Source organism: Zonotrichia albicollis, chromosome 3 (genome assembly GCF_047830755.1).
Source record: "Zonotrichia albicollis isolate bZonAlb1 chromosome 3, bZonAlb1.hap1, whole genome shotgun sequence".
Classification (NCBI taxonomy): Eukaryota; Metazoa; Chordata; class Aves; order Passeriformes; family Passerellidae; genus Zonotrichia; species Zonotrichia albicollis.
Genome location: NC_133821.1, coordinates 1,775,995 through 1,789,362, shown reverse-complemented (window position 1 = coordinate 1,789,362; position 13,368 = coordinate 1,775,995). Strand labels below are relative to the sequence as shown.

The window sequence follows — 13,368 nt, the reverse complement described above, 5'->3', positions numbered from 1 at the left end:
TTTCCCCTCAACATTCCCACCCCTTTCCATGGATCTTCCAGAATTCCGGGTGCACCTGAGGCTGCAAACGAGCTCCTGGAATTTGGGCTTGGAGAACCTTGGAGACCCTTTGGAGACCCTTTGGAGACCCTGTCCTGGGAACCAAAGCCAAAGGCTCCTCCAACACCAAACATTTCCCATGAAAACTCCCAATTCCAAGGTTTTTCCCCTCAACTTTTCCATGGATCCTCCACCATTCCGGGCCCACCTGAGGCTGCAGACGAGCTCCTGGAATTTGAGCTTGGAGGAACCTTGGGAGACCCTTTGGAGACCCTGTCCTGGGAACCAAAGCCCTTCCAACCCCATCCCCTTCCAAAGGGTCTCCAAAGGTTCCTCCAAGGTTCCTCCAACACCAAACATTTCCCATGAAAACTCCCAATTCCGAGCTTTTTCCCCTCAACATTCCCACCCCTTTCCATGGTTCTTCCACCATTCCAGGCCCACCTGAGGCTGCAGAGCAGCTCCTGGAATTTGGGCTTGGAGGAACCTTGGAGACCCTTTGGAGACCCTGTCCTGGCAACCAAAGCCCTTCCAATCCCATCCCCTTCCAAAGGGTCTCCAAAGGTTCCTCCAAAGGTTCCTCCAAAGGTTCCTCCACCACCAAACATTTCCCATGAAAACTCCCAATTCCAAGGTTTTTCCCCTCAACATTCCCACACTTTTCCATGGATCCTCCACCATTCCAGTCCCACCTGAGGCTGCAGAGCAGCTCCTGGAATTTGGGCTTGGAGGAACCTTGGAGACCCTTTGGAGACCCTTTGGAGACCCTGTCCTGGCAACCAAAGCCCTTCCAACTCCATCGTCTTCCAAAGGTTCCTCCAAGGCTCCTCCAACACCAAACTTTTCCCATAAAAACTCCTGATTCCGAGCTTTTTCCCCTCAACATTCCCATCCCTTTCCATGGTTCCTCCACCATTCCAGGCTCACCTGAGGCTGCAGAGCAGCTCCTGGAATCTGGGCTTGGAGGAACCTTGGAGGAACCTTTGGAGACCCTTTGGAGACCCTTTGGAGACCCTGTCCTGGGAACCAAAGCCCTTCCAACCCCATCCCCTTCCAAAGGGTCCCCAAAGGTTCCTCCAAAGGTTCCTCCAAAGGTTCCTCCAACACCAAACTTTTCCCATGAAAACTCCCAATTCCGAGCTTTTTCCTCTCAAAATTCCCACCCCTTTCCATGGTTCCTCCACCATTCCAGGCCCACCTGAGGCTGCAGAGCAGCTCCTGGAATTTGGGCTTGGAGGAACCTTGGAGGAACCTTGGGAGACCCTTTGGAGACCCTTTGGAGACCCTGTCCTGGGAACCAAAGCCAAAGGCTCCTCCAACACCAAACATTTCCCATGAAAACTCCCAATTCCAAGCTTTTTCCCCTCACAATTCCCACCCCTTTCCATGGATCTTCCACCATTCCAGGCCCACCTGAGGCTGCAGAGCAGCTCCTGGAATTTGGGCTTGGAGGAACCTTGGAGACCCTTTGGAGACCCTTTGGAGACCCTGTCCTGGCAACCAAAGCCCTTCCAACCCCATCCCCTTCCAAAGGGTCTCCAAAGGTTCCTCCAAGGTTCCTCCAACACCAAACTTTTCCCATGAAAACTCCCAATTCCAAGGTTTTTCCTGGATTTTTTCCCCCACATTCCCAACCCTTCCATCCCTCCATGGATCCTCCAGAATTCCCATTTGGAGATGGAATTTTTTGATTCCGAGGGAAGGCTCTGAACCCAAACTTTTCCATAAAAACTCCCGATCTCTCACTTTTCCAAACTTTCTCCTCCTCATTCCCAACCTTCCATCCTTCCACGGATCCTCCAGCATTTCCAGCCTTGGAGACCCTTTGGAGATGGAGGGTTTCAATTCTGAGGAAAAGGCTCCGAATCCAAAATTTTTCCATTAAAATTCTCGATCTGAGGTTTTTTTTCCCAGATTTTTCCTCCACTTTCCCAACCTTCCATCCTTCCATGGATCCTCCAGCATTTCCAGCCTTGGAGAACCTTTGGAGGGTTTGGGTTCCCGGGAAATCTTCTGAACCCAAACTTCTCCATAAAAATTCCGCAATCTGAAATTTTTTCTCAGTTTTTCTCCCACATTCCCCCCAACATTCCCACCCCTTTCCATGGATCTCCCACCATTCCAGGCCCACCTGAGGCTGCAGACGAGCTCCTGGAAGCGGGGCCGCTCGGCGGGGTCGTAGTCCCAGCAGCGCGTCAGCAGCGAGTAGAGCACGGGCGGGCAGGCGTCGGGCTTGGGCAGGCGGTCGCCCTTCTCCAGCACCGCGATCACGTCCTTGTTCTCCAGCCAGAAGAACGGCTGCTTGCCGAAGCTCAGCATCTCCCACACGCACACGCCTGAGGGGGACAGGGTCGGGAATCCAGCGGAAATCCCGGGATACCCCCGTTCGGAATCCCAGGATCCCCCAACTCTGAATTCCAGGATCCTCCAATTCTGAATCCCAGAATCCCCCAACGCTAAATCCAAGAATCCCCCAGTTCTGAATCCCAGAATCCCACAACTCTGAATCCCAAAATCCCACAACTCTGAATCCCGGAATTCCACAATTCTGAATCTCACAATCCCCTTATTCTGAATCCAAGAATCCCACAATTCTGAATCTCAGAATCCCACAACTCTGAATTCCAGGATCCCACAATTCTGAATTCCAGGATCCGCCAGTTCTGAATCTCAGATTCGCCCAATTCTGAATCCCAGGATCCCACAATTCTGAATCCCAGAATCTCACAATGCTGAATCCCAGGATCCCCCAGCTCTGAATCCCAGAATCCCAAAATTCTGAATCCCAGAATCCCCCAACACTGAATCCCAGAATCCCCCAATTCTGAATCCCAGAATCCCACAAAGGTGAACCCTTGAATCCCACAGTTCGGAATCCCAGAATCCCCCAGTTCTGAATCCCAGAATCCCACAATTCCAAATACCAGGATCCCACAATTCTGAATCCCAGGATCCCACTCTGAATCCCAGAATCCCACTTTGAATCCCAGGATCCCTCAATTCTGAATCCAAGAATCCCACAATTCTGAATCCCAGGATCCCCCAACTCTGAATCCCAAGATCCCACTTTGAATCCCAGGATCCCTCAACTCTGAATCCCACAATCCCCCAATTCCGAATCCCAGGATCCCCCAATTCTGAATCCCAAAATCCCACAAAGTTGAACCCTTGAATCCCACAGTTCGGAATCCCAGGATCCCCCAACTCTGAATCCCAGAATCCCACAATTCTGAATCCCAAGATCCCACAACTCTGAATCCCAGGATCCCACTCTGAATTCCAGGATCCCCCAATTCTGAATCCTGGAATCCCCCAATTCTGAATCCCAAAATCCCACAACTCTGAAACCCAAGATCCCCCAATTCTGAATCCCAGAATCTCCCAATTCTGAATCCCAGGATCCCTCAGTTCTGAATTCCAGAATCCCACTCTGAATTCCAGGATCCTCCAGTTCTGAATTCCAGAATCCCACCATTCTGAATCTCAGAATCCCACTTTGAATCCCAGGATCCCACAAATCTGAATCCCAGGATCCCTCAACTCTGAATCTCATAATCCCACAATTATGAATCCCAGAATCCCACAAAGGTGAACCCTGGAACCCCACAACTCTGAATCCCAGGATCCCCATACTCTGAATCCCAGAATCCCACAAAGGTGAACCCTTGAATCCCACAGTTTGGAATCCCAGGATCCCCCTCTGAATTCCAGGATCCCACCCCACAAAGCTGAATCCCAGAATCCCACCCCATTATGACGAATCCCAGGATCCCATGATTCTGAATCCCAGAATCCCCCAGCTCTACATCGCAGAATCCCAATATTCTGAATCCCAGAATCCCACAGTTCTGAATCCCAGGATCCCCCAATTCTGAATCCCAGGATCCCACAGTTCTGAATCCTGGAATCCCACAAAGTTGAACCCTTGAATCCCACAGTTCGGAATCCCAGGATCCCCCAATTCTGAATCCCAGAATCCCACAATGCTGAATCCCAGGATCCCCCAGCTCTGAATCCTGGAATCCCACAATGCTGAATCCCAGAATCCCACAATTCTGAATCCCAAAATCCCACAATTCTGAATCCCAAAATCCCACAATTCTGAATCCCAGGATCTGGCAACTCTGAACACCAGGATCCCACAATTCTGAATCCCGGAATCCCCCCATTTGAATCCCAGGATCCCCCAGTTCTGAATCCCAGAATCCCCCAACTCTGAATCCCAAGATCTCGCAGCTCTGAATCCCAAAATCCCACAAGTCTGAATCCCAGAATCCCCCAACTCTGAATCCCAAGATCCCACTCTGAATCCCAGGATCCCACAAATCTGAATCTCAGGATCCCCCAATTCTGAATCCCAGAATCCCCCAACTCTGAATCCCAGAATCCCACTTTGAATCCCAGGATCCCCCAACTCTGAATCTCAGATTCCCCCAATTCTGAATCCCAGAATCCCCCAATTCTGAATCCCAGAATCCCCCAATTCTGAATCCCAGGATCCCACAATTCTGAATTCCGGAATCCCACAATGCTGAATCCCAGGATCCCCCAGCTCTGAACCCCAGAATCCCCCAACTCTGAATCCCAAAATCCCCCAATTCCGAATCCCAGGATCCCCCAATTCCGAATCCCAGAATCCCCCAACTCTGAATCCCAGGATCCCACACGATTCAGAATCCCGGAATCCCACAATTCTGAACCCTGGAATCCCCCAATTCTGAATCCCAAGATCCCACACGATTCAGAATCCCAGAATCCCACAATTCCGAATCCCAGGATCCCACAACTCTGAATCCCAAAATCCCACAACTCTGAATCCCAAGATCCCACACGATTCAGAATCCCGGAATCCCGCCCCGTTCCCGCAATCCCCCAATTCTGAATCCCAAAATCCCACAGTTCTGAATCCTAGAATCCCACAACTCTGAATCCAAGAATCCCACAACTCTGAATCCAAGAATCCCACAATTCTGAATCCCACAATCCCCCAACTCTGAATCCCAGAATCCCAATATTCTGAATCCCAGAATCCCCCAATTCTGAATCCCAAGATCCCAAGACTCTGAATCCCAAAATCCCCCAGCTCTGAATCCCAAGATCCCCCAATCCTAAATCCCAGAATCCCCCAATTCTGAATCCCAAGATCCCACAATTCTGATTCCCAGAATCCCACAATGCTGAATCCCAGAATCCCACAGTTCTGAATCCCAGAATCCCCCAACTCTGAATCCCAAGATCCCAAGACTCTGAATCCCAAAATCCCACTACTCTGAATCCTAGGATCCCATTATTCTGAACCCCGGAATCCCACAATTCTGAATCCCAGAATCCCACAATGCTGAATCCCAGGATCTGCCAACTCTGAACACCAGGATCCCACAATTCTGAATCCCGGAATCCCCCAACTCTGAATTCCATAATCCCACAATTCTGAATCCCGGAATCCCCCAACTCTGAATTCCATAATCCCACAATTCTGAATCCCGGAATCCCCCAACTCTGAATCCCAAAATCCCACAACTCTGAATCCCAAGATCCCACAACTCTGAATTCGAGAATCCCCCAACTCTGAATCCCAGAATCCCCCAACTCTGAATCCCAAGATCCCACAACTCTGAATTCGAGAATCCCCCAATTCTGAATTCAAGAATCCCAATATTCTGAATCCCAGAATCCCACAGTTCTGAATCTCACAATCCCCCAATTCCGAATCCCAGGATTCCCCAATTCTGAATCCCAGAATCCCCCAACTCTGAATCCCAGAATCCCACTTTGAATCCCAGGATCCCGCAAATCTGAATTCCAGCATCCCATTATTCTGAACCCCGGAATCCCACAACTCTGAATCCCAGAATCCCCCAATTCTGAATCCCAGAATCCCACAGTTCTGAATCCCAGAATCCCCCAATTCTGAATCCCAAGATCCCACCCGATCCAGATTCCCGGAATCCCGCCCCGTTCCCGCAATCCCCCAATTCTGAATCCCAAAATCCCCCAACTCTGAATCCCAAGATCCCACCCGATCCAGAATCCCGGAATCCCGCCCCTCACCGAACATCCAGACGTCGCTGGCCGTGGTGAAGCGCCGGAAGTTGATGGATTCCGGCGCCATCCACTTGATGGGGAGCCGGGAGATGGAAGCTGGAAGGAGCCGGGAATGATCCCGATCCCACAATTCCCCCATTCCCGGCCATCCCGAGGGATCCCCGGGATCCCCGATCCCGCGGGATGGATCCCACCTTTGTAGTACTCCTCATCCTCGATGTAGCGCGAGAGGCCGAAGTCGCCGAGCTTGACGCACTCCGGGGAGGCCACCAGGATGTTCCGGACGGCGATGTCCCTGCGGTTCGGGATTTGGGATTGTGGGAATTGGGATGATGGGAATTGGGATTATGGGATGTGGGATGTGGGATATGGGATAATGGGATAATGGACAGGGGAGGCCACCAGGATGTTCCGCACTGCGATGTCCCTGCGGTTTGGGATTTGGGATTGTGGGAATTGGGATTATGGGAATTGGGATATGGGATGGGGGATATGGGATATGGGATAATGGGATATGGGATATGGGATATGGGATATGGGATAATGGGATAATGGAGAGGGGAGGCCACCAGGATGTTCCGGACGGCGATGTCCCTGCGGTTCGGGATTTGGGATTGTGGGAATTGGGATTATGGGAATTGGGATTATGGGAATGGGGATTATGGGAATTGGGATTTCGGGTGTGGGATTTGGGATTTGGGATCCATGGGATTACGGGATATGGGATATGGGATATGGGATGTTGGATATGGGATATGGGATGTGAGATATGGGAAGTGGGATATGGGATAATGGGATATGGGATATAGGATATGGGATATGGGATATGGGACGTGGGATATGGGATATGGGATGTGGGAAATGAGATGTGGGACGTGGGATATGGGATGTGGGATGTGGGATGTGGGATGTGGGATGTGGGATATGGGATAATGGGATAATGGGATATGGGATATGGGATATGGGATATGGGATAATGGGATAATGGGATGTGGGATATGGGATATGGGATATGGGATATGGGATATGGGATATGGGATATGGGATATGGGATGTGGGATATGGGATATGGGATATGGGATATGGGATATGGGATAATGGGATAATGGACAGTGGAGGCCACCAGGATATTCCGGACGGCGATGTCCTTGCGGTGCGGGATTTGGGATTGTGGGATTTGGGATTATGGGAACTGGGATTATGGGAATTGGGGTTTCGGATATGGGATATGGGATATGGGATAATGGGATAATGGGATAATGGACAGGGGTGGCCACCAGGATGTTCCGGACGGCGATGTCCTTGCGGTTCGGGATTTGGGATTGTGGGATTTGGGATTATGGGATATGGGATTATGGGAATTGGGATTTGGGATGTGGGATTTGGGATGTGGGATGTGGGATGTGGGATAGGGGATATGGAATGTGGGATTTGGGATAATGGGATAATGGGATATGGGATGTGGGATATGGGATATGGGATATGGGAATTGGGATTTCGGGTGTGGGATTTGGGATTTGGGATCCATGGGATTACGGGATATGGGATGTGGGATATGGGATGTGGGATGGGGGATATGGGATGTGGGATGTGGGATGTGGGATATGAGATATGGGATGTGGGATGTGGGATGTGGGATATGGGATATGGGATATGGGATATGGGATATGGGATGTGGGATGTGAGATATGGGATGTGGGATATGGGATAATGGGATAATGGGATAATGGGATATGGGATATGGGATAGGGGATGAGGGATCGGGAAAATGGGATGTGGGACGTGGGATATGGGATATGGGATATGAGATGTGGGATATGGGATATGGGATGTGGGATATGGGATATGGGATATGGGATGTGGGATATGGGATATGGGATATGGGATATGGGATAATGGGATAATGGACAGTGGAGGCCACCAGGATGTTCCGCACGGCGATGTCCCTGCGGTTCGGGATTTGGGATTGTGGGAATTGGGATTATGGGAATTGGGATGATGGGAATTGGGATTTGGGATGTGGGATTTGGGATATGGGATCCATGGGATTTGGGATCTGTGGGATTTAGGATTATGGGAATTGGGATTTGGGATGTGGGACTTGGGATATTGGACGTGGGATATGGGATATGGGATATGGATATGGGATATGGGATGTGGGATGTGGGATGTGGGATATGGGATATGGGATATGGGATATGGGATATGGGATGTGGGATGTGGGATATGGGATGTGGGATATGGGATATGGAATATGGGATATGGGATGTGCGATAATTAAGGGGATAATGGGATTTGGGATCCATGGAATAATGGGATATGGGATATGGGACATGGGATGTGGGATAATGGGATAATGGGATATGGGATAATGGGGTAATGGACAGGGGAGGCCACCAGGATGTTCCACACAGCGATGTCCCTGCGGTTCCAGATTTGGGATCCGTGGGATTGGGGATTATGGGAATTGGGATTATGGGAATTGGGATTTTGGATGTGGGATTTGGGATCCGTGGGATTTGGGATCTGTGGGATTTAGGATTATGGGAATTGGGATTTCGGGTGTGGGATTTGGGATGTGGGATATGGGATGTGGGATGTGGGATGTTGGCTATGGGATATGGGATGTGGGATAATTAATGGGATAATGGGATTTGGGATCCATGGAATAATGGGATATGGGATATAGGATATGGGATATGGGATATGGGATATGGGATGTGGGATGTGGGATATGGGATGTGGGATGTGGGATTTGGGATATGGGATTTGGGATTATGGGAACTGGGATTTCGGATGTGGGATCTGGGATTTGGGATAGGGGATCCATGGGATTTGGGATCCATGAGATAATGGGATTATGGGAATTGGGATGGTGGGAATTGGGATTTCAGATGTGGGATTTGGGATATGGGATATGGGATGTGGGATATGGGATGTTGGATATGGGATATGGGATGTGTGATAATTAATGGGATAATGGGATTTGGGATCCATGGAATAATGGGATATGGGATATGGGATATGGGATATGGGATGTTGGATGTGGGATGTGGGATATGGGATGTGGGATATGGGATGTGGGATGTTGGATATGGGATATGGGATGTTGGATGTGGGATGTGGGATGTGGGATATGGGATGTGGGATATGGGATATGGGATGTGGGATGTGGGATATGGGATAATGGGATAATGGGATAATGGACAGGGGAGGCCACCAGGATGTTCCGGACGGCGATGTCCCTGCGGTTCGGGATTTGGGATTGTGGGAATTGGGATTATGGGATTTGGGATTTTGGGATGTGGGATTTGGGATATGGGATATGGGATATGGGATATGGGATATAGGATATGGGATATGGGATGTGGGATATGGGATGTGGGATGTGGGATATGGGATAATGGGATAATGGGATATGGGATATGGGATATGGGATATGGGATGTGGGATATGGGATATGGGATGTGGGATATGGGATATGGGATATGGGATGTGGGATGTGGGATGTGGGATAATGGGATAATGGGATAATGGGATAATGGACAGGGGAGGCCACCAGGATGTTCCGGACGGCGATGTCCCTGCGGTTCGGGATTTGGGATTGTGGGATTTGGGATTATGGGAATTGGGATTATGGGAATTGGGATTTCGGATGTGGGATTTGGGATATGGGATCCATGGGATTTGGGATCTGTGGGATTTAGGATTATGGGAATTGGGATTTCGGGTGTGAGTTTTGGGATGTGGGATGTGGGATGTGGGATATGGGATGTTGGCTATGGGATATGGGATGTGGGATAATTAATGGAATAATGGGATTTGGAATCCATGGGATAATGGGATATGGGATATGGGATATGGGATCCATGGGATTCGGGATCCGTGGGATTGGGGATTGTGGGAATTGGGATTTAGGGTAATGGGATAAGGGGATTTGGGATGTGGGATTATGGGAATTGGAATATCGGATGTGGGATTTGGGATATGGGACGTGGGATGTGGGATATGGGATGTGAGATATGGGATGTGGCATGTGGGATAATTAATGGGATAATGGGATTTGGAATCCATGGGAGAATGGGATATGGGATATGGGATATGGGATAGGGGATATGGGATATGGGATATGGGAATTGGGATTTCGGATGTGGGATTTGGGATGCGGGATTTGGGTTGTGGGATATGGGATATGGGATATGGGATATGGGATATGGGATATGGGATATGGGATATGGGATGTGGGATGTGGGATATGGGATGTGGGATATGGGATGTTGGCTATGGGATATGGGATAATTAATGGGATAATGGGATTTGGGATCCATGGGATAATGGGATGTGGGATACGGGATATGGGATATGGGATATGGGATGTGGGATATGGGATGTGGGATGTGGGATATGGGATATGGGATATGGGATATGGGATAGGGGATATGGGATGTGGGATATGGGATATGGGATATGGGATATGGGATATGGGATATGGGATATGGGATGTGGGATATGGGATGTGGGATGTGGGATATGGGATATGGGATATGGGATATGGGATGTGGGATATGGGATATGGGATATGGGATATGGGATATGGGATGTGGGATATGGGATATGGGATATGGGATATGGGATGTGGGATATGGGATAATGGACAGGGGAGGCCACCAGGATGTTTCGGACGGCGATGTCCCTGCGGTTCGGGATTTGGGATTGTGGGATTTGGGATTATGGGAATTGGCATTTGGGATGTGGGATTTGGGATATAGGATGTGAGATATGGGATGTGAGATATGGAATACGGGATATGGGATGTGCGATAATTAAGGGCATAATGGGATTTGGGATCCATGGAATAATGGGATGTGGGATATGGGATATGGGACGTGGGATATGGTATGTGAAGATATGGGATATGGGATATGGGATGAGGGATATGGGATGTGGGATACGGGAAGTGGGATTTGGGATAATTAATGGGATAATGGGATTTGGAATCCATGGGATAATGGGATTTGGGATATGGGATGTGGGATGTGGGATGTGGGATGTGGAGAGGAGAGGCCACCAGGATGTTCCTGAAGGCGATGTTCCTGGGATTTGGGATTTGGGATCCATGGGATTATGGGATATGGGATGTGGGATATGGGATATGGGATAATGGGATATGGGATTTGAGATATGGGATATCATAATGGACAGCAGAGACCACCAGGATGTTCCAGACACCGATGTCCCTGGGATTTGGGATCCGTGGGATTATGGGATATGGGATTTGGGATCCATGGGATAATTAACGCGGTTTGGGATTTGGGATTTGGGATGTGGGATATGGGATTTGGGATAGGGGATATCGGCATACCGGGATAATGGGATATGAGATATCAGGTATGGGATAACATCATAAAGGGATTTGGAGTATGGGATATGGCATATGGGATATTGGGGTAATGGGATAATGGGATAATGGGATAATGGGACACTGGGATAATGGGATATTGGGGTAATGGGATAATGGGATATGGGATAATGGGGTAATGGGACAATGGGATAATGGGGTAATGGGATATGGGGTAATGGGATAATGGGATAATGGGATAATGGGATAATGGGATAATGGGATATGGGATATGGGATATGGGATAATGGGATAATGGGGTAATGGGATATGGGATAATTGGATATGGGATAATGGGATAATGGGATATTGGGATATTGGGATAATGGGATATGGGATAATGGGATATGGGATAATGGGATATTGGGATAATGGGATAATGGGGTAATGGGATATTGGGGTAATGGGATAATGGGATAATGGGATATGGGATAATGGGATAATGGGGTAATGGGGTAAAGGGATAATGGGATAATGGGATAATGGGATATGGGATAATGGGATAATGGGATAATGGGATAATGGGATAATGGGATATGGGATAATGGGATAATGGGATAACGGGATAATGGGATAATGGGATAATGGGATAATGGGATATGGGATAATGGGATATTGGGGTAATGGGATAATGGGATAACGGGATAATGGGATATGGGATAATGGGATAATGGGATAATGGGATAATGGGATAATGGGATAATGGGATAATGGGATATGGGATAATGGGATAATGGGATAATGGGATAATGGGATAATGGGATATGGGATAATGGGATAATGGGATAATGGGATATTGGGGTAATGGGATAATGGGATAATGGGATATGGGATGGAGCAGAGCCCTCACCCACTCCCGCATCTCCCCACCCCTGCTCCTGCCCCATCTCCCACCGTCCCCCCCATCCATCACCCCAACTTCCCCCACCTGTCCCAGAATTCCATGGGGCTCCAGCCCCATCCCAAATCCCGAATCCTGAATCCCTAATCCTGAATCCCAAACCCCAAATATCAAATCCCACTCCCAAATCCCAAATCCCAAATCCCAACTTCCAAATCCCAAATCCCAAACCCCAAACCTCAATCCCAAATATCAAATCCCAAATCCCAAATATCAAATCCCGCTCCCAAATCCCAACTCCCAAACCCCAAATCCGAAATCCCAAACCTCAAACCCCAAACCCCAAATCCCAAACGCCAAACCCCAAACCCCCAAACCCCAAACCCTGAATCCCAAACCCCCAACCCCAAACCCCAAATCCCAAACCCCGAATTCCCATCCCAAACCCCGACTCCCAACTCCCAAACCCCAAATCCCAAACCCCAAACCCCAAACCCTGAATCCCAAATCTCGATCCCACATCTCAAACCCCAAACCCCGAACCCCAAATCCCGAATCCCAAACCCCAAACCCCAAATCCCAAACCCCAAATCCCAACTCCCAAACCCCAAACCCCAAATCCCAAACCCCAAACCCCAAATCCCAAACCCCAAACCCCAAACCTCGAATTCCCATCCCAAATCCCAACTCCCAAACCCCAAACCCCAAACCCCAAACCCCAAACCCCAAACCCCAAACCCCAAACCCCAATCCCCAATCCCCAATCCCCAATCCCATTTCCGGGATCCCACCTGTGGACGCAGCTGACGGCCTCCAGGTAGGCCAGGGCCTTGCAGACCTGCAGCGCGAAGAGCACCAGCGTGGGCACGGCCAGGCCCGCCCGGTTCTGCTCCAGGTACCGGCCCAGCTGCAACGGCACCGGCAAAGAACAGTGACGTCAGACCGGGAACGGTGACGTCACACCGGGAACGGTGACGTCACACTGGGAACGGCAACGGCGTCACACCGGGAATGGCGGCGCCACACCAGGAATGACGGCGCCACA

General features: G+C 49.6%; 1 protein-coding gene across 44 annotated transcripts in view; it reads right to left on the bottom strand.

The window, feature by feature from the left end:
- Nucleotides 1–13,368, bottom strand: part of PTK2B (protein tyrosine kinase 2 beta) — a 128,107-nt gene that overhangs the window by 36,338 nt on the left and 78,401 nt on the right. For all 44 annotated transcript variants that reach the window (XM_074536421.1, XM_074536418.1, XM_074536416.1 and 41 more), the window contains 4 exons: nt 13,115–13,230; nt 6,279–6,379; nt 6,091–6,180; nt 2,171–2,375 (listed from right to left, as the gene is read on the bottom strand). In XM_074536421.1, the coding sequence (XP_074392522.1) occupies nt 2,171–2,375; nt 6,091–6,180; nt 6,279–6,379; nt 13,115–13,230 (512 nt within the window). The remainder of the gene's footprint in view (nt 1–2,170; nt 2,376–6,090; nt 6,181–6,278; nt 6,380–13,114; nt 13,231–13,368) is intronic.